The sequence below is a fragment of the Haematobia irritans genome, chromosome 2 (assembly GCF_050003625.1).
Source record: "Haematobia irritans isolate KBUSLIRL chromosome 2, ASM5000362v1, whole genome shotgun sequence".
In the NCBI taxonomy this organism is placed as follows: domain Eukaryota; kingdom Metazoa; phylum Arthropoda; class Insecta; order Diptera; family Muscidae; genus Haematobia; species Haematobia irritans.
In genome coordinates this window covers 82,269,091-82,291,026 of record NC_134398.1, presented here as the reverse complement: position 1 = coordinate 82,291,026, position 21,936 = coordinate 82,269,091, and the positions used below count along the sequence as shown (strand labels likewise).

Here is a 21,936-nt window from a genome sequence, read left to right as displayed (position 1 = left end):
TAATTTTAGAACAGCACTGTTAGAAAAATATGCCTGGTTGTTAGAGACCATATAGTAACACCATGTACCAAATTTCAGCCGGATCGGACGAAACTGGCTCCTCTTAGAGGCTCCGCAAGCCAAATCTGGGGGTCCGTTATATGGGGGCTATACATAAAAGTGGACCGATATGGCCCATTTGCAATACCATCCGACCTACATCAATAACAACTACTTGTGCCAAGTTTCAAGTCGATAGCTTGTTTCGTTCGGAAGTTAGCGTGATTTCAACAGACGGACATGCTCAGATCGACTCAGAATTTCACCACGACCCAGCATATATATACTTTATGGGTCTTAGAGCAATATTTCGATGTGTTACAAACGGAATGACAACGTTAATAAACCCCCCTTCCTATGGTGGAGGGTATCTTCTTCCAACATCAATAGGGTCTCACTCTGACCGAAAATACATATTTGTACCAAATTGGACTAAAACTGCGACCTAGAATTTGATTACAAAAATGTGTTCACAGGCAGATCGAATCTGGGACCGGCCCTGAACATTATTGCCAAATAAACCATGTGTCTATCTTGTCTCCATCTGGGTGTTGGTAACATATGCAGTAACTAACAATAATCCCCTCAACAGAGCGGTTAAGGGTATAAAAGAGATACACTGCAAAAATATTGTTGTGAGACCAAAGATTTCTCTGATGCAGTAACTAATAATAATACCCTCAACTGAGCGGTTAAGGGTATAAAAGAGATACACTGCAAAAATATTGTTGTGAGACCAAAGATTTCTCTGATATAAAGTTTTTTCCTTATCCAAGAGTCGATAAACTTGCCAATGAAATCGGTTTGTTATAATTATGTGATTCGACTTTAAAATGGGTATCTTTACTTTAAAGAAACTCTTGTTTGACCAAGGCCAACTGGTTTTAATAATTCAGAAAAATTCTTAAAAATTAATGAAATCGCCTCTAAATTTGTTGACTTTTTGTATCTTGATTACAAAGCAAAATAAGTTCAAATATAAGAGATGTGTTTCAAAACTTTATTTTAAAGACGGGTTTTACTTGAAACATAGAATAATTTCTACTTGAATTCGAGTCTGGACTTAGAAAGAAGAGTTGTCGTTAACACATTTCTAAAGGATTTTTTAGTGTCAAGTACTCAAAATTCAAATTTGAAAGAGAATCATGTTTTGAACGTATCCTTACTTGAAATCTCAGATTCTCAGCGTCGGAACAAATACCAAAATCATTAGTGTAATAATAAAATCTTTGGAACCGGGCAAGCATTTTGTCTGTGATTAATGTAGATCCTCTCAATAAGACAATAATTCATAATTTGAATAGAAACAAATCCCATGAAAAATGTAAGTTCTTAAAAATACTTTAAGTAAGAGTCCATCACATGTAAACTTTCATTCTAATGCTTAGTACTAAGTTCGATTCTGCGAAAAACGAATATCTTCATCTATCTCCGTAAATAGGGTATCAAACTCAGGGATGCTAACTTATTTATGCGAAATAAATGCCTGCCTATTTTTCATGCGAAAAATCCAGGGTTGTATAAATATGTGTCTGAAAATGCTCAAAATAAAAATTTCGCATTTCTTCCGCTCTAACGTTTTTTATATGGAGTATAACAATTTTTCGTGCGAAAACGTGATCTTAGTAATAGGCTTAAGAGTAGTCATTATATCATGACTAATGGTAACATAGAATGCAGGGGTGATATTGTCTTTGTCTCTTCAAATTACTTTCAATAAAATCTCATCACATGTAAACTTGCTTTCTCAGAGCAGTCATAATATCATGACTATTAGAAGAATGCAAGGTGCTGTTGTTTGTTCTATAAATAAACATTAGCTTATGTGGAGGTTTTAGCATCAACTTATTATAAAAGGCGATGGATGAGTGAGTAGAACACAGGACTAGCAAGAATGACCCAGGGGGCTAATCACGGCATTCGATATCGAATTCATAATCGTATCGAAAAAATTGTCGATACAATTAAAAGTTCGATCGAAATTTGATGCAATTTCTCAAGCATTGCCAACAGCGAAGCAGAACAAAATGAAATGACAAAACTAGCGTCGCAAAATAGAATGTACACTGTTAGAAAAATATGTTTTTCATATGTTCCGATATAAACAAAATGTGTTTCGGGCACAATTTTGAAACACAATATATTTAAGTGCAAACATGTAATGTTCCTAAACTAACACTAAATGTTTGGAACATCTATGCTAATATGTTAGAATATATTATGTTTGGGGCATGAATGTTTCAAAAAAATCATATGTGTGAATGCAAACATATATAAATTTACAAATTTCGACTAAAGATACATATGTTGTGATATTTTATTCAAAGCGACAGAGAGAGTATAGAGAAAGAAATAGAGTTGGAAACCGGGAGAGTTGACGAAAGATATCAACATAACACAGCGAAAGAATCAAAAGACAACAATTTCTGTGAAACCGCTTGTATGTTGTTTCGGAAAACTGTTTTATGATCAGGCCAAAAATTTGATATGCTTAAGTCTAAATATTATTTAATTTGAATAAAGAGAATAGACATTCGGAACCAAGAGAATAGACATTTGAAAAACAAACAGCATATGTTTTCGCCTTGAGAGCAGCATTTTATGTATGTGTGGACATGTGTTTTGTTTATCATTTTGACATTATGGGCACAATTTTTCGTTAAAAGAAATCAGGGGTCTTCATAAAAATAACGAAAGGGCACTATACTCTTTCTAGAGTTGGGACAGTAAAATAAAATAAGGAGGAAATAGTGAAATATTACACAGTAAAATGTATAAAAACAAAGTTTAGTTCCTCCTTATTAATAAGTAGTCCACGAGGAGTTAAATGCTGTTACTGACTATAAATCTTTAATAACCCACATTTCGAAGTTTCATTATAAAAATTTAATATAGTATAAATATAAATGTGTAAATTAAAAAAAAAATGTTCGGTCGGAGTAGGGATTGAACCCACCACCCTTTGCATGCAAGGCAGACATGCTAACCACTGCTCCACGTGGCAAACAAATGTATGTTTCTGTTAAATAATGTTGTGTTTGCATGGGCTCGTGGGCGCTGCAAACTATGCTATATAAATGTAACTTATAACGATAATTATCTACTGGTGACTATAACAGCTACGTAGCCCAGAGGACAGTGTGTTGGCTTACAAACTGTATGGACCTCGGTTCGATTCTCCGTGCAGGCGAAAGGTAAAATTTAAAAAATTTATAAAAGTGAATAATTTCTTCAACATTATTTGTATTACAGAAAAAGGTGACAAGAACTAAAAAATTTCGTGGAAGTGAAAATTATGCGAGGGAATGAGCACAATCTTCTTTGGGGAAAAATCTTCCAAGCATATACTATTTTTGGGCTCAAAATGCTTCCAAACATATAATATGTTCACATAAAACAAACATATTAATGTTTCGGCAGTATCCAATAATATATTTGCTTCCTGCAAAATATGTTTGGAACATATGTTAAAGAAGCGATTTTTTTTTGAGGGTGTAGAAAAAAACATGTTTTTGGAGGTTTCAAAGTAAAAAGTTTCATTTCATTTTATTGAGTACACTGAAAAAAATATTGTCGTGAGGTCAAAGATTTCATGCCTTTAAAATACGAATGCAAATTTTTCTTAGCATTGAAGACGCATTTCTCTAATACAAAGTTTTTTGCTTTGTCCAAAAGTCGAAAATCTTTTCAATGAAGTCGTAATGTCCTTATAATTAAGTGATTTGACTTAAAAATGGGTATCATAACATGAAAGAAAAAATGTTTGGGCTAAGGTCAACTTGACTTTAATAATTCAGAAAAATTCTTTAAAATTAATGAATTTGTCTTTAAATTTGTTGCCTTTTTGCGTCTTGACTATAAAGGTGGGTATTAAGTTCGAGTTTAGCCGCTAAAAACGTCATTTTTTCACGATTACTTTTTTTAATAATCCATTTTAAGGAATACAAACTTTGTGAAAATTTGCTTTGGGCTTTTCCCCATCAAGTTATAATAAAATTTGCAACAAATATGTATAATTTCATGGATTTTTCTTACTGATTTAGTTTTCACTTTAGCGATTTTAGCGGCTAAACTCGAACTTAATACTCACCTTAAAGCAAAAAATCGTTCAAATTTAGGACATGTTTTTCTAAACTTTATTTTAAAGATGTTTTTTACTTGAAACATAGCATAATTTCTACTGGATGTCGAGTCTTAATTTGGAAAATAAAGTTGTCCTTAACTCGTTTTTAAAGAACTTTGATAGCATATGAAGAAAATAAGCTGAGAAAGCGAAAATTTGCTTCCTAGAAGCAAGTACACAAAACCCAAATTTAAAAGAGAATTGTGACTTAAAAGTATCCTTACTTGTACTCTCCACTTCTTTGGCTCGGAATCAATACCAAATTTTTTAAAGTAAAGACAAAATCTTTGGAACCGGGCATGCTTTTCTTTATCTTTTAAAGATAAAAGAAAAAAATAAAAATTTAAATAAATAAAATAAAAATTAATATTAATGAAAAAATGAAGAAAATTACTTTTAATATTCAAATCCATTGCATTCTTGATGATTGGAATGTGTGTCAATATTATATCTACAAGCTAACTTTTAATATTAAATATTCTAATTGTGAAATAAATTTTGATTACTCTTCTTAAAAGATGATGCGTTGCTGATGCATTGTATATCGGGTGGTAGAGTGTTCCAGAGACGTATCGTGCCAATAAAGAACTGTCATTCGTATACAAGACTTGTCCTTCTAAAGGGTATTATATTCCTATTCTTATCAGATCTGGTAAACCGAATTCTATCATAGAGATAGCTTGGTTTTCGTCTGTAAATCAATTTATGTAGAAATACTAACGATTTGAAATTAAGCAGGGTATTAAAACTAAAGCCAAAGAGGGAGTCTGTAACATGCGAAACATGATCGGTCCTGCGTAACCCAAACACATAACGAACTATACTATTGAATGCCACGTTAAGTCTATTTTTGCTCATGGAGTCACAATTCGCGAAGAGTTCAGATCCGTAAATTAAACTCGGTATCAAAAGACTTTTCGCCAGGAGAAGTTGAATATTGACTGGTGTGTAGGAACGAGTAACCCATAAAGAACGTAATTTAGCATATGTCTGTCCAACGACCGTATTTACATGACTCGACCAACTCAAAGTGCTATTGAATACCACTCCTAAATTCTTAGTGTGGTCAGAAAATCGATGTAGTCACTAGTACATCGATTTTCTGACCACACTGTTAGAAAAATATGTTTTTCATATGATTTAATTTTTCACTTTAGCGATTTTAGCGGCTAAACTCGAACTCAATACCCACCTTTAGTTTCCCCAAACACTCACTAGCATCACGGACTACTTAAAAAGATTTGTATGTCATCTGCATACATAAGCATCTGACTATGGACTATTTCAAGAGGGAGGTCATTGGCGTACATGCAAAATAATAGAGGTCCAATTATAGAACCCTGTGGAACCCCTTTCGTAAGTGGTAATCGCAATGAAAAAGTATCTCCGCTGTAAACCGTCTGTAACCGATTGTTAAGATAGGAAGTAGTAAGAGAGGTAGCAGTAGGTGAGAAATTGAAAAATATTTGAAGTTTCAGACATAACATTGTGCGATCAACAGTATCGAAAGCCTTTGAGTGATCTAAGAGGACAAGAAAACTAAAATGGTTCTCATCAATATTTCTCCTAATTGATTCTGAAACTTCGATCAGTGCACTCACACAACTGCGCACATCTCGCTCATCTCTGCGGAAACCGGACTGCCTTTCAGATAACAAGTTACAACGAAGAAGATAATCATATATCTGCTTATGTAAAATCTTTTCGAACACTTTAGAAACATAACACAAAATGGGAATGGGTCGTGACTCTGAATTAGATGTTAACTTATTTATGCGAACTAATATGCCTGCCTATTTTTTCGTGAGAAAAATTCAGGGTTGTATAAATATGTTTCTGAAAATGCTCAAAACAAAGATTTCGCATTTATTCCGCGCTAACGTTTTTTATATGGAGTATAACAGTTTTTCGTGCGAAAACGTGATCTTAGTACTTAGATTTCGGTATCGGAATAATCTTTGCATTCTTCCATATGGTGGGATAAGTAAATTGTATTGCATTATATCTTATGGACCCATATCTCTTTTCACATTATAAAATAATTTGGCAACAAATAAGGAATAAAAGTCACATTGTTATTGGTGTAAGTACATGGGTTTAAAATGGTGTGCACTGTTAGAGTCACCTTTTGCAGGCTCAATGGACGATTTCGGCTGACGAAGGAGTCGTTCAAATGGAAAATAATTTTTGGTGGCATGTCAACGTCAATTATATCGCTGTACAGTTGTCTGCCGTCTTAAAACTTTTTGCGAGTGGAAACCTTCATAATTCACTATTCTTACAAGGTGGTCAAAAGTTCTTGATTTCGATCAAAAGTTCTTGATATCGAATGCCGTGATTAGCCCCCAGGTTCGAAACCGGCGGCGGTGGAAATCTAAAATATCCAAAATATCTTATTAAATGCCTGCATTTGCAGGAGGTTTTCCATGCCTGTCAATTGAGGCATTATAATAGCGCTCTTTTTGCAGTATATTTTTCCGCCCTACTATGAGAAGCGTAAGAGTAGACCTCAACCCCAATGACACGCCGTGCAAATCTGAAAGCGAGTACGTATGGGCTGTGCATGACTACTGCATGTGTTGGGAGGCATTATAAAATGCCTGCTGTACGCCTATTTCCGCTGCTGGGTTATTGCTCACGACAATAAATAGATAAACCTTTGCTTCTCTTTTTGTCAAACTCTAAAATCCCTGTGTTTTTATGTCTTTCGTTTGATATTTTGGTATCACCCCAACATTTGGTCCATACGCACCGGATTCGAGCCCACGGTATTAATTAAGTGTTTTTTCCCTTTATTCCTAAATGCATATTTGGTGTTTCACCAACAATCAAATACACCAAAGACAATAAACTTCCCAACAAAAAATTTGGAAGTTCTTCCAAAGGCACAACTTTAAAAGCACTTCCAGAAGATGCACTCCCAATGATGTTCTTTATTTCAACTACTCAGGAAGTTCTTTTAATTCAATTTTTTATAACTTATTTTTTTTCATATTTTTAATGGGTAATTATAACTTTTTTTGCTTCAAATGGGTTAAAAACAGAGTAAGAATTCATAAAATGTTACAAATAATTTAAATTTTGTCGAAAAAAATGCTAAATCCAATCTGAAAAAATTATGTATTTTTGAAAATATTTGAGGTCAAACGTTTCCGACAAGCGTTAGAATCCATTAAAAATTATAAAAATTATTTATTAGACAAAATATAACAGAATTTTTAAATTTACATCCAAACCATTGAATTCGGATCACACCTAAAGAAGTGATGCAAATTCAGTGCAACGGCTGTTGAAATGGAGGACTTCCGCCCTATGACAAGCCCATGTTAAATACATCGCTTCTGCGTCAATTTTGCACCACTTCCGGATCCAAAAAGAACATTTTCATTACTTTTTTGGCGACGCTTTTTTTGCTGGGTTGAGGAAGATAGGAAATTGGCTTGCGTCATACCAAAAGTTGCATTTACCATGTTAGTTCCATACTTGTTTGTAATTTTTTTATTTGTTTTTCGTTTTTATATTTTAAATGAAAAACTTAATTTCTTAATGAAACAATGTTAAATTTTAGGCAACAACAAAAAAATTACATTTTCCCGTCTAAAGGCCGGTACTATGTTCATTCTTGCGAAACATTTTTATGGAAACCATTATTTCGCACATAGAAAGCGGCGTTTTTTTAGGTAGCTTGGAGCGCTATTTTACAGGGAGCGATATTGGATTAAGTTGGTGGTTGTTGCTTGTTTTTACAAAATAACATTTTATTTTTCCTTGGGCAATTGATCTGCTATTCCTTTGATCCTTTGTATAGTTTCGGAACTTTAAGGCCGGTACTCTGTTCGGTTTTCGCGTTGAAACTCCATACAAAACCAAAAAATGCGAAAAATTTGCGAAATTTATTCCATTTGTGATACTTTGTTTTTTCGTGTTGAAAAACTGACGTTTATAGCACGGCGCCATTTGCAATGTGAATTAAGAAATAATTTATTTATTAAAAACAATTTGTGCGGGTTTATAAATCAAACACGGGCCATATTTTTGTTCCGAAACTATACAAAGGATCAAAGGAATAGCAGATCAATTGCCCAAGGAAAAATAAAATGTTATTTTGTAAAAACAAGCAACAACCACCAACTTAATCCAATATCGCTCCCTGTAAAATAGCGCTCCAAGCTACCTAAAAAAACGCCGCTTTCTATGTGCGAAATAATGGTTTCCATAAAAATTTTTCGCAAGAATAAACATAGTACCGGCCTTAAGGAAATTTATTTCGTGCACTTAATTTCTTTTTATTTGCATTTTAATGCTATGTCAATACTTGTCGTATACGAGTTTGGTTCGAGTATGAAAATAACACGGTAAATTATTTGATCTCCTCACCCTGCCAACATTTTTTGAATTTGGGGACTCTTTTGAGAATCCCCACTACGTCGAAAACAATCATATACGACATCAAAAACTCGTCGGAAAAGCGCCGTCACTATTGAGAAGTTGTACCACGCCAAGTTACTACAAAAATGTTTCGCATGAGTGCAATTATTAGGTGCCTTTATAGATCAATTTAGAACGACGCCAATAAGGGACCCTCCAAACAATCAGAAAAAGTGCATTTTAAGATAGTTGTAAAAGAATCATTGTGGTCGAGTAAAACGCGTTTGTTTAGATATTTATTAATTTGATTAAACATTTACAAATTCTTAAAAATATAACATTTATACCACTATCACATTACATTTAACATAATTTTTAGCATTAATGATGATGTTGAGTTACATGTTGCTGCGTCTATCAACCAGTGTTTTTATTCCATGGAGGCAGCGTGTCTGTAAAATATCTGAAAAACAATCACTTTATTCCATTTGGAAAATCACCAAATTGTTCACCAATATACCTTTCACAATTTTAAGCGTATAATCTATGTTTTCAGAACTTTATTTTCGTTTTTATTTAATTAAAATATAACAAGCTGGTTGCGCTTGGCGTTTCACAAAAAAATGGCTTTTTTAACAGTAGGGATGGCAAATTACTTGCATGTACTTTTTGATGTACCTTTTCATGATGGTTGAAGTGACATTTACGAGTCTGTGGTAACGATGAGGTTGAAATGGAACTTTGAAATGCTGGCAGGGCAGTAGCCAATTTCCTATCTTCCTAGATAGCCCATACAATTGTTGCATCCAGAGCTAAAGGAAAACAGCCCTAACATTTGCACCAAAAAGATATAATTTTATTCTGTTTATGCAGATTTAGTTTTGGGTTTAGCGGCTAAACTCGCTCACTTATGAGTGTACAATGCGTGATTGGATTGACTGACAAACAGCAAAGTCCGTTTTTAAAAATTTTCACATTCCAGTATTGGAATGAGTTTTGAAATCAAACAGGTTTCCAATGTTGTGTATGGGTTGCGTTGTTCCATCACCATCATCTACAATAGGTACGGAATTTTGTACCACGAAACGACAGAAGTGTCATCGCTGACTGATTGACATGAAACGTCAATGTTTTTTTAATTAGTTTTTTTTTCACGTGTTTGTTTATTTCTCTAAACTCCATTATTTTGGTAGATACCGTGGAGAGCAACTCCATTGGACGATAAATGGAGTCTAAATATTCTTTACCAAGTAAATCTCCATTAAAGCCAATTGGCTCTACAATACGAAATGGAGTAATTCCTCTTAAAAGAAAATTGCAAAGTCCCGATAGTGGTAATGGGAAACTTTTCAAAGGAAATGGTCTGGGTCAAGTGGGGGTAGCGAATAACAAAGGTAACAACTCACAGCAGCAACAAAACCAGCCCACAACGAAACAAGTGACGTCAAAAGTGCAATTGGAACAACAACGGCAGGCCTTGCCAGTGACGGGTTGCCGTAAACGTTTGGTGCAGGAATGCCATAAATCGGACACGTTGCTCATAATGGGAGAGACTGGTTCGGGGAAAACGACACAAATACCACAATTCTTACTAGCTGCAGGATTTGGAAATAGAGGAATGATTGCTGTGACACAGCCCCGACGAGTTGCTGCAATTACTGTTGCAAAGCGCGTAGCTTTAGAACAACACTCTCAACTGGGAGAGACAGTGGGTTACACAGTACGATTTGAGGACTGTACGTCCACTAAGACGCGGATACGATTCATGACGGATGGCTTTCTTCTACGAGAAGCACTTGCAGACCGGTTGTTAAGAAACTATGCTGTCATCATGTTGGATGAAGCACACGAACGTACCGTAAGCACGGACGTTCTATTTGGTATTGTAAAAGAGGCACAAAGACAGAGACGGTTGCGTAGCTTAGTTCCACTGAAGGTTATAGTAACCTCGGCTACTATGGATATTGATCATTTTGGTCGATATTTCGGGGTAAGGGGGTTTTACTTGGAGGGTCGCACACATCCTGTACGTGTTATGCATGCCAAAGAAACTCAGTCTGATTATTTACATGCCACTCTTGTGACTCTTTTCGAGATACATCGTAGTGCCCCATCAAAGTAAGATCATGAAATGCTATGTTTTTATAGTAACTAGTTTTTTATTCATTTTCAACGTTTTTTTTTTTTCAGCCATGATGTGTTGATATTTTTGACCGGGCAGGAAGAGATAGAGGCAATGGCTCAGCAGATACGTCAAATAGCCAAGGTAATCATACTCTTCTTTTAAGAAAACTATATTGATGTTAGAAAAATTGAACCCAACTTTCAATTAATCATGTGGACTAGAACTCTGTTAGCTGTTACTTTTTACCCCCACAAATTGTGGCAAAATCGTATCCCATCGTGATGCTATGGCTTTACCTCCTTGCATACAAAGGGTCATGATTGAAACCATGAAACCATTTCGATCAAACACCAAACAGTTTTTCAGTGATGGATTATCCCCTCTCAGTAATGTTGGTGACATTTCGGAGTATTTCAAATCTTCTCTGAGTGATTTCACCGTAATGTGAAACTCCGTTTGGGCGGTTATAAAAAGGATGTAGCTTGTCAATATGCTAGAAACGGGCAGCACTCATTAATAAGAGAGAAGTCAACCACCTGTTGTACTACAATGGACTGAATAGTAAACGTGTGTCGAAAGTAATAACCGACTGCCACTAACCTAGCCTATATCTCATGACATATTCCAGAGTGTTTTTTAAATAGAATAAAAACCCAATGAGGATTATTTGGGTATTATTTTTCTTTTTGCCCATATGATCTACCTATGCAAATAGTAAATAATGCTCATATGTATAATAAACTTCGCGTGTGGACACACAAGACTAGATTGCCCATTGATATCCTCTATAAAGTCTAGCCAATAGCGATATTCGGTTCTGATTGTTCCTGTGCCGACAAATTTTGTTTCCTTGGCTTTTCCGATATATCTATACAATCTATCATTTAAAATGCCAACAAGAGCGCGCATTTCAGGAAATAGTTCAATGCTTTAATTTCGACCCCAAGAAAAGATTAATCTTACTGATTAATAAATATCTGATGCAATCTTGTAATCCACTTGTTTGGTGTGTCGAATATCGAATCCTAAGATCATACTCATATTTTTTCAGTGATTGTTATCTTTCAGACGGATTCTTGAGAATTTAACTTTTAAATTCCACATTTGTATAGTCATGTTAGAGGAACTAATAGAAACCATTTTCGTCTTGAGAAATGGTGAGTGTCCTCATGTCATTCAAGTAAAACCAAATATTGTGTAAGAGTTTGATATGTTTTCGCTACTTTTAATGATATTAAACAGGATTTATAATTTTAAATCCCTTTCTTAAAACATACACATTACAAAATATTCACAAGAAATCTCTACGAAGTTAACATCATCATTTTATATATTTTCAGACAAATTTAAGCACGGTGGCTGGTGTAAGAGTATTTCCACTGTATGCCCAACTTCCTCAGAACAAGCAATTGGAATGTTTTCTTCCTGCTCCAGCCAATGCTAGAAAAATTGTTTTGGCTACAAACATCGCCGAAACTTCAGTAACAATTCCGGGAATACGTTGTGTAATCGATTGCGGATTCGTCAAGCGACGTATATACAGTCCCAGTACAGGATTGGATGTGCTTCGGGTAGTTCGAATATCTCAAGCACAATCTTGGCAGCGTTGCGGTCGCGCTGGACGTGATGCTCCTGGTACTTGCTATAGAACTTATACCCAGCAAGAAATGAATTCTTTCGAGAAGATGCCAAAACCAGAAATTCTTCGTAGTAATATCTGTTCGACAGTGTTACAATTGCTGGCATTAGGGATAGATTGCAAGAGTTTCGATTTTCTCGACAGGCCTTCCCCTGAAGCTATGGAAGCAGCCTACCAGAAACTAGAATCATTAGGAGCAGTCCGTAATGCGTCAACAGTACCAGAATTAACGCCATTGGGAAGACAAATGGCCCAATTTCCATTAGATCCTCAGTACAGCAAACTTTTATTGGTTGCACCTCAATTTGGTTGTATGGAAGAGATGTTGAGTTTGGTTGCCGTACTCTCGGGTGAAAATGTTTTCGTTTCTAGTGTTGAAAAACGAGAGCAGGCTAATTTGGCGCATGCTAAATTTCACTCCAAACACGGTGATCATTTAACTTTGCTGAACGTTTTCAGTGCCTTTCAAAAGACTGAGAAGACTAAGGTAATTATAGTTGCGATGATTATTATAATTGGCGGTCTTTAACAAATCGTTTAAATTATTCCAGTTATGGTGCCATGACAACTTTCTCAACACTCGAAACCTTTCATATGCACGCGATGTTCGTAAACAACTATTGGAGGTTGTTGAACGTTTGGCTTTGCAGGTCAACAGCTGTGGCAACAATTTCGACCAAGTTCGAAAATGTCTTCTAGTAGGGCTTTTCGATAATATTGCCGAATTGCAACGGGATAACTTCTATATGACCATCACTGGTCGTCAGCGTGCCAAAATTCATCCATCTAGTGTATTCCATGGAAAGTATCGGCCCGAGTACATCATATTTTCCGAGATAGTGCTAACGGAACGAAATTTCTTACGTCAGGTTACAGAAATAGCACCGGAATGGGTTGCAGAAGTTGTACCCAATTTTACCCATTTGAGTCGAATCAAAATTACTTCATAATTATCATGTGGCAATAGCCTTTTTTAATTCACATATATTACTACATCGCCTCTGTTTTTTTTAAGGTTAGTCGTTAGTTCATTAGTCATTGTTTCGTTAACTCGTCGATATCACCTTACATGTATGTATCTAGGCTAATTTCTAGTATTCTATTCATTCAGGTTTTCGAAGTGTAGTTAAGCCCAATAAAGGAACGTTGAATTTAAACTTCTTTGTTTTTTTATTTATTATTTCTTAGTTTTATAAAATAAATTATTTTCTTATAATCAAAATAAAAAAAAATAATAAAATTTTTTTTTTCACGAACGAATCGAAAACATCTGAAATTGAGCATTGCATTCCGACGTGGGGATCGTGGCCTGCTTTACCTCCACAATTACGGTTTTCTTTTTCCCGGAATTTTGCATTCCCGGGAAAGCGGGAATTTTTTTCGAATTTCCCGGGATCCCGGTCAAAGGGAAACCTGATTTGATGTGGAATACATTTAGACATTTCAATAAATTAGAAATAACCTAAGGCGCTCTCTGGACAACAAACAACATATATTATATTGTTCTCTTACATCAGCCATAAATCATACTAAAATACGAAATATTTTGTAATATGTATGTATGTGTGACTTCTTTATTTCATCATATAAATTTTGTTTGTACAATTTCAATATGAGTATGTTTATAATATAAAATAATATAAGATAATATAAAGAAGATGTATTTTAATTTACATTGTAACGTCTGGCAATAATGTTTGCTTTCAATTGAATTCATTTATAAGAAAGTTTCTATATCGTAAACAGTAACTTATGTATTTTACAAGATTTTTCCAGTGATTTATATCTCGTCCGTCTAATACTTCATTTAAGCTTAGATAATTCTTTTTAAATATCGCCAACCTATTTTCTCGAAATACAGGGCATTGCCCGATGAAATGTTCAATAGTTTCTTCTTCATGTAGATTGCAGAGGCTACATTGTCTTCTTTCTTCATTAGCTCCAAATATGTTCTATTTAGATTTAACGAAATATAGTTGATACCATTTCGATTGGGTTTGAGTCTATAGTATAGTATTGTGATCTCATGTGATCAAGATATTTGTATATTCGTCTTTCACTTGCCTGCTTTCGCTGAATGTGTGTTGATAAGTTGTGTATCTTTGTCCTACACGGACGAAAAAGACTGTTTTTCATATGTTTGGGTACAAACATTATATGTTTGGAACTCAAATTTTTAAACACAATATTTTTGAGTGCAAACATATAATGTTCATAAACTGGCATAATATGTTTGGGACATATATGTTAATATGTTAGAACATATTATGTTTGGGACATAAAATGTTTATAAATATAATATGCTTGGATTCAAACATATATTAATTTAGAAATAGCCCATAAACATATATGTGTTTACAAAGAGAGACAAAGTGTATGCTGGAAGTAAAATAATGAAAGTAACCAATTGGCGCATTACAAATATATATACACAAAGAAAATTTCATTAAATATAGGAAAAATACTACGTGTGAATATAAACAAGTATAAATTTACATATTATGAGTAAACATATTGTTACGTTTTTATATTTAGGCGTTTTCAATTACCCGACAATTAAAACACAGTTCTTTTAAATAACGACAATCTACAATTTATTTACTATGACTTCACACTTTACAATTCGTTCACACTGAAGTTATTCGTTTGACGCTTTAATTAAGACTGACTCGCCAGAACATTCTTAGACAATGCTAGAAGGATCTACGACCATTAAGTAATTCGTCTGGTGGCTGCCAAACACATACACACTCACATAGATATATGCTCGCATTACCACAACAACAATGACAATAGACAATGAGATGAAATGAGAAAGCAAAATAACAAAGCAAAGGGGTTGTTATTCTATGAGAGAGTAAGAACTAACATTTCGGTAAGCAAACAAAAGAACATAAAAGAAATTCAGGAAAATACTAGAAAATGAATAGATGATTCCAACAAGTGATAGCGAAATTTTATCGTTACAATTTTAAATTTTAAATTAACGGAAACTAATTTAAATAAACTTATATCTATAATTATCAAATTCGTAACACTGCCTCCCGCTTAAGCCTGTTCGTCCCGAACAGGCACAGAACCTGTTCCGTAAGGAGCCAATCGTTCCAGATGTACAACTTTCATCTTTGATCTAGGGCTGTCGTCCTTCTGAATCCGGTATACAACATCATTGATCTTCTTGATGACTTTGTATGGGCCTTCCCACTGTGTTTGCAGTTTAGGACACAATCCTTTCTTTCGTTGCGGGTTAAATAGCAGAACCAATTCTTCTTCTTGGAAGCCCTCAGTATTTACAGCACGATCGTATCTCGCCTTCATTCTGTTGCTGACCATTTTTATTTTGTTGCGCACTGATTCGTGAACTTCACCGAAAGTGTTTGGAATGTCGTTTCTGTTTTCTTCCATGGCGAGCTCATTAGGTTTAGCGCCGAATATCAGATCTCCAGGCAACTTCAACTCAGTTCCGAATAGAATATTGGCCGGTGTTCGAGAGGTGAAATCATGAATGGCAGATCTATAGGACAGCAAAAACTTTGGTATATGCTCGTCCCAGTCCTTCTGGCCGTTGTCCACTACTTTTCGAAGATGTTCCTCCAGAGTGCGATTAAACCTTTCTACCATGCCATCGGATTGTGGATGTAATGGTGTAGTCCTCGTTTTCTTGATACCAAGGGATTCACACATCTCTTTGAATATGGCCGATTCAAAATTTCTTCCCTGGTCTGAGTGAATCTCGGACGGCACACCGTAGCGACATATCCAGTTTTTGTTGACCACATCCACAATCGTTTTTGCCTCTTGGTTTGGAATTGCATACACCTCCGGCCATTTGCTGAAGTAATCCATGACCACAAGGACATAACGGTTTCCAGAATCACTTACTGGGAAAGGGCCTGCCACGTCCATTGCTATTCTTTCAAACGGGGCTCCAGGTCTATACTCTTGCATAGGACCTCGACTTTTCCTTGTTGGACCTTTCGCCTTCATGCACTTCTCGCAATTGGCTACCCATTCAGCAATTGATTTTTGGCATCCAACCCAGTAGAATCGTTGCTTCACTTTCTCGGCGGTTTTGGTTATTCCCAGATGACCTCCACTGGGACCATTATGGAACTCCGCCAAAACGTCTCTTATTTTGGAATCTGGAACGATGATCAAATTTCGGCTGCTCTTGCCATCTTCGCTTTCCCATTTACGTTGCAGGGATCCATTGACTAGAACTAAACTATCCCATTGAGCCCAGTATGCTTTCATCAGTGGACTTTCGGCTGCGATGTCTTTCTTGCTGGGTTTCTTATTTTCTTGTTTTGCCGAAATAATTTTTCTCAGAATGGGATCTTTACGTTGCTCTGTTGACCAGTCTGTGCCAGATTCGATGTGTAGCTGCCTGACATTTACAACTGTCTCCTTTGGTTCAGCCTTCGAGTAGCGTCTGCTTTCTACATTGCAATGCCGTCGTGTCAAGGCTTGATCAATAACTTGTTTGCCACCTTTTCTATTATCCGCAAAATTTGAATTTGAGTCGCTTGGCTTTGTAGTCGCCTTCTTCTGATTATTGTTTAATGGAGATGGCGAGATTGACCCCGACGTTTTACGCCACGCTTTACATTTCCGGGAAAGATGTCCAGCCTTATCACAGTTATAGCACTTCATTCTGGATTTTGTTGTTTCCTGCTTCATTTCTTGCATTGCCTGCTTAACGGCTTCTTTCACTGAATCAATCACGGAATTTGATTCGTCATTCTCAGTCTCCACCTTACGTACTTTGTGAACTTGAGGACGTGCTAGTACTCTCGCTGTCTCTTGTGCAAGGGCAAATGTTACAGTTTCCACAAATGTAGCTTTTTGTGACGCATATGTTGCACATTTTATGTCTGGGTCTCGAATGCCATTCACAAAGGTCTCAATTTTGATGCGGTCCACAAGTGGGTGACTCTCTCCTGGGTATGCCAAAAGCACCAACCGCTCAACCTCTGTTGCAAAGTCTTGTAGAGTCTCATTTGACTTCTGGACTCTTCCTCTTAATTCCATTCTGAAGATGTCTTGCTTATGTTCTCCGCCGTACTTACGTTGAAGTGCCGCTATTACTTCATTATAATTATTTCTAGAGGCAGCGGGAATGCTTTGTATCACATCAGCGGCGTTGCCCTTTAATGCCAATAGAAGTTCAATTGCTTTGTCATTGTCGTTCCATAAATTTCTAGAAGCAACCATTTCAAATTGGAATTTGAATACATCAAATGAAGTTGAGCCATCGAAAACAGGAGGTTTGGTTTTTGAGCCCTCGATGACGCGCACTGGTCCACCTTTAATTTCCAGCTCTGACATTTTTCTTTCAATGTGTAGAAACTTCTCATCATGAACCATAATTTTCTCATCCACAGAAATAATCTTCTTATCCAGCTCCCCAATTTGGCTTTCGATATGGTCCACACGTTTTCCCATGCCTTCAGCAATTTGTTGAAGATTCTCATGTAGAATTCTAGAATTTTCGTCCATCTTTTTTGAATTTTCGTCGAATTTTTCTTCCAATTTTCTAGAATTAGCTTCCATCATTTTTCTAGAATTCTCTTGCATTTTTAGAGAATTTTCTTCCATCATTTTTCTAGAATTCTCTTGCATTTTTAGAGAATTTTCTTCCATCATTTTGCTCAAAATATTGACCATCGATGTGTAATCAACAACATTAGAAGCTACAGATGGAGTTTCCAAGGCGCTGGCTACTACTGATTCGTCAAGATCTTCCTTATAATCGAACTCATGTGTTTCGATATCAATACTGCGCCGCTCGAACTCTTCCAGTAGTCGCTTTTGTAATTGAGCCTTGTTTCCTGTTGTCGGCAGCTCCAGTTTGCTCAATTCCTTTTTTAAGTCTTCCACACGAAGCTCATTAAACTTCATTGTAGATTTTTTTTTTCCGTTATCCCACTTCTGACACCAATTGTTACGTTTTTAGGTCTGTTCGCGTACTTTTCCAGTAAAAAATATCCAGTAAAAACTAGCAAGAGAGTAAGAGTGTATTTTACACTCTTTGCTTAAAATTGCTGAAAAGTACACGAACGGTATCCAGTAACTATTTGCACATTGAAAATTTCAGCTGCTAAAACATTGAAAACAAAAAATAAATCCTGTATATTTAACTTCCAATCGTAGTTGCCGAACATGTACATTGTATTGGTACTTTGTTTGTTATCATAAACCAGCTGACAAACTATGCTATGGTTTGCAAGATTTTACTGGGGGAAAAATCTCTAGCAAAAACTTGCAATTTCTCTATCTCATAACTGTCAAATGTAGTCTCTCTCCGGCTCTCTTTTGTTGGCGTTTTGGTGTAAACGAACGACTTCCAGTAAAAATTTGTAATAATTATCAAAAATTATCGGGTTCTCGAACGGAGCTTTTATATTTAGGCGTTTTCAATTACCCGACAATTAAAACACAGTTCTTTTAAATAACGACAATCTACAATTTATTTACTATGACTTCACACTTTACAATTCGTTCACACTGAAGTTATTCGTTTGACGCTTTAATTAAGACTGACTCGTTAGCAGCATGCGAGCGCTTTTATATATGACGGTGTGGCAATACGAGAACATTCTGGTAGCACTACAATATTCTGGCAACGCCAGAACATTCTTAGACAATGCTAGAAGGATCTACGACCATTAAGTAATTCGTCTGGTGGCTGCCAAACACATACACACTCACATAGATATATGCTCGCATTACTACAACAACAATGACAATAGACAATGAGATGAAATGAGAAAGCAAAATAACAAAGCAAAGGGGTTGTTATTCTATGAGAGAGTAAGAACTAACATTTCGGTAAGCAAACAAAAGAACATAAAAGAAATTCAGGAAAATACTAGAAAATGAATAGATGATTCCAACAAGTGATAGCGAAATTTTATCGTTACAATTTTAAATTTTAAATTAACGGAAACTAATTTAAATAAACTTATATCTATAATTATCAAATTCGTAACAATATATATGTTGTGATATAAGACTTCGCCAAAAATTGTATATGCTTAAGTAAAATATTAAAATGAGTATTCGGAGAGAAATTTCATTCGGAAACAAGATAAAATATATTTGAAAAAAAGAGCATGAGTTTTGTTTATCATTTTCGCATTACGGGCACAATTTTTTTGTTTCGTCAAAACAAATCGAAACATAGGACGAGTAAGTCAAAATATTCAAACAAAGGTAATTAAAGGAATCTTCATAAAAACTAACGAAAGGGCACTATACACTGAACAAAAAGCATGTCCGGTTCCAAAGATTGTGTCTCCACTTTAACAATTTTGGTATTGATTCCGAACTAAAGAAGCGGAGAATACAAGTAAGGATGCTTTTAAGACACAATTCTCTTTTAAATGGGGTTTTGTGTACTTGGCTCTACGAAGCACATTTCAGTTTTTCGTTTTTTCAGCTTTTTTTCATATGCTACAAAATGACCGTTAAAAACAAGACTTCCAGTAGAAATTATGCTATGTTTCAAGTAAAAAATGTCTTTAAAATAAAGTATTGAAAAACATATCCTATTTTTTAATGATTTTTGCCTTGTAGTCAAGATGCTAAAATGCAACAAATTTAAAGACAGCCATTAATTTTAAAGAATTTTTCTGAATTATTAAAGTCAAGTTGACCATTGTCCAAAAATTTGTTCTTTCATGTTATGATACCCATTTTTAAGTCAAATCACTTAATTATAACGACAACACGACTTCATTGAAAGTATCGACCTTTGAACATGGAAAAAACTTTATATTAGAGAAATGCGTCTTCTAAGCTAAGCAAAAGTTGTATTCTTATTTTAAGGACATGGACTCTTTGGCCTCACGACAATATTTTTTCAGTGCACTCTTTTTAGAGTTGTGAAAGTAAAATGAAAACAGGGCAAAACAGTGAAAAATTAAACAGTAAGATCTATAAAAACAAAGATTAGTTCCTCTTTATTAATGAGTAGTCCAAGAGGAGTTGACGGATTTTTTCGAAAATACAAGCGGCCATTGAGTTCGAGTTTTGCCGCTAAAATTATTTCTCATTTTAGCGGCAAAACCAGAATAACATTACAACTTTTTCCGGTAAATTGTATTATAACATGGTGGGGAAAGATCCAAAGCAACAATTGAATAAGTTTATTTTCTTTAAAATAAATTATTAAAGAAAAGTAAAAGGGTAAACATGGCCATTTTAACGCGATAATACCAATTTATACCGGCCTTAAGAATTAAATTAAGTACAAAATTATTCGTTAATAAAAATTCATATTTATTTGTATTTCTAAATTAATGGTGTTAAATACATGCTAGCAAACAATTGTTCACACCAAAATAAATTTATGTGCTGTTGTAAAATTACTGTTTAGAATTTAAATATAATGTGCTTTTGAATGGTTATCGATAACCTTAGGATTCGATGGAAAAATATTTTTATATACTCGAATTCACGTTCTTCTTTTGTAAGAGTTTTTGAATTTCTTCGAAAATTTTAAACTTGTATACAAAAACCTTTATTTGTTACACAATTTTTATTTTTGCAATAAAAAAATAATATTTGATTTGAACTCAGTCCATTTCGTTTATATCAAGTATTTTTCTTTTCTGACTTTAAGTCTTTTATAAAACACACTTTACAATTTCGTAGTAAAAATTTAATATAATAGTATGTAATGCTGAACACCTTTTCGGGAACTTCCGAACGAATCTGGAATATATGTTAAAAAATATATTTAAAAAAAATGGTGTTGGTCGAAGCAGGGATCGAACCCAGGACCTCTGTCACGCAAGGCGGACGACCAACCACTGCTCCACGCTGCCAACAAATGTATGTTTAACAATGTTATGTTGTTAAACAATGTTATGTTTGGATCGGCTCGTGGGCGCCGCAAGCTATGCTATATAAATATAACTTATAACGATAATTATCTCTTGATGACCATAACAGCTACGTAGCCCAGTGGTTAGTGTGCTGGCTTACAAACTGTGTGGTCCGCTGTTCGAATCCCCGTCCGGCAAAAGGTAAAATTGAAAAAAACATTATAAAATTTAAGAATTTCTTCTACAATGTTTGTATTACAGAAAAAGGTGCTAAGAACTAAAAAAAGTGAAAAAAATGTGAGGCAATATACAATTAGGCAGAAAAAAATTTTGAGTACAATATTCTTTGGGAGAAAATTCTTCTCAGCATATAATATTTTTTGGTCCAAAATGCCTCCAAACATATTATATGTTCACATAATAACATATAGTTTTTTGGAAGACAACATTATTGAATAATATGTTTGAAAGCATATTGGTCTAAACAATATATGTTTGGGGAGTCTAACTTCCAAACATTTGGTATTTTTGCATCCAAATTCAATAATGTTGTCTTCCAAAAAACAATATGTTATTATGTGAACATATAATATGTTTGGAAGCATTTTGCACCCAAAAATATTATATGCTTAAAAAAATTCTCCCAAACAATATTGTGCTCAAAATTTTATTTATTTATTTATATATTTACAATCATAATGAATTATGAAAATAAACAGGTAAAATAGGTGCTAACAACATAGGTTTTCGACCTGAATGCTCAAAATTTTGTTTCTGCCCAATTGTATATTCCCCGACATCTTTCTCACTT

General features: G+C 34.9%; 1 protein-coding gene and 1 long non-coding RNA gene across 2 annotated transcripts; one reads left to right on the top strand and one right to left on the bottom strand.

The window, feature by feature from the left end:
* Positions 1-8,793: 8,793 nt before the first annotated feature.
* On the bottom strand, positions 8,794-9,289 carry LOC142223091 (uncharacterized). The gene is made up of 2 exons (XR_012718555.1): positions 9,051-9,289; positions 8,794-8,993 (listed from the first exon to the last, which is right to left on the bottom strand). It is a non-coding gene; the product is annotated as an uncharacterized LOC142223091 (long non-coding RNA).
* A 362-nt stretch (positions 9,290-9,651) lies between these two features.
* Positions 9,652-13,451, top strand: ath (ATP-dependent RNA helicase DHX33). The gene is made up of 4 exons (XM_075295432.1): positions 9,652-10,648; positions 10,721-10,796; positions 11,996-12,781; positions 12,846-13,451. Exons 1-4 carry the CDS (start codon positions 9,756-9,758, stop codon positions 13,242-13,244), a joined length of 2,154 nt encoding a protein of 717 aa, XP_075151547.1. The 5' UTR covers positions 9,652-9,755; the 3' UTR covers positions 13,245-13,451.
* The last annotated feature ends 8,485 nt before the right edge of the window (positions 13,452-21,936 follow it).

Excerpts from the sequence above, each read along its gene's own strand:
- ath (XM_075295432.1), top strand. The coding sequence starts at position 9,756 with ATGGAGTCTAAATATTCTTTACCAAGTAAATCTCCATTAAAGCCAATT. Across the intron at positions 10,649-10,720 it reads CATCGTAGTGCCCCATCAAA|CCATGATGTGTTGATATTTT; the intron begins GTAAGATCATGA and ends TTTTTTTTTCAG. Across the intron at positions 12,782-12,845 it reads AAAAGACTGAGAAGACTAAG|TTATGGTGCCATGACAACTT; the intron begins GTAATTATAGTT and ends AAATTATTCCAG.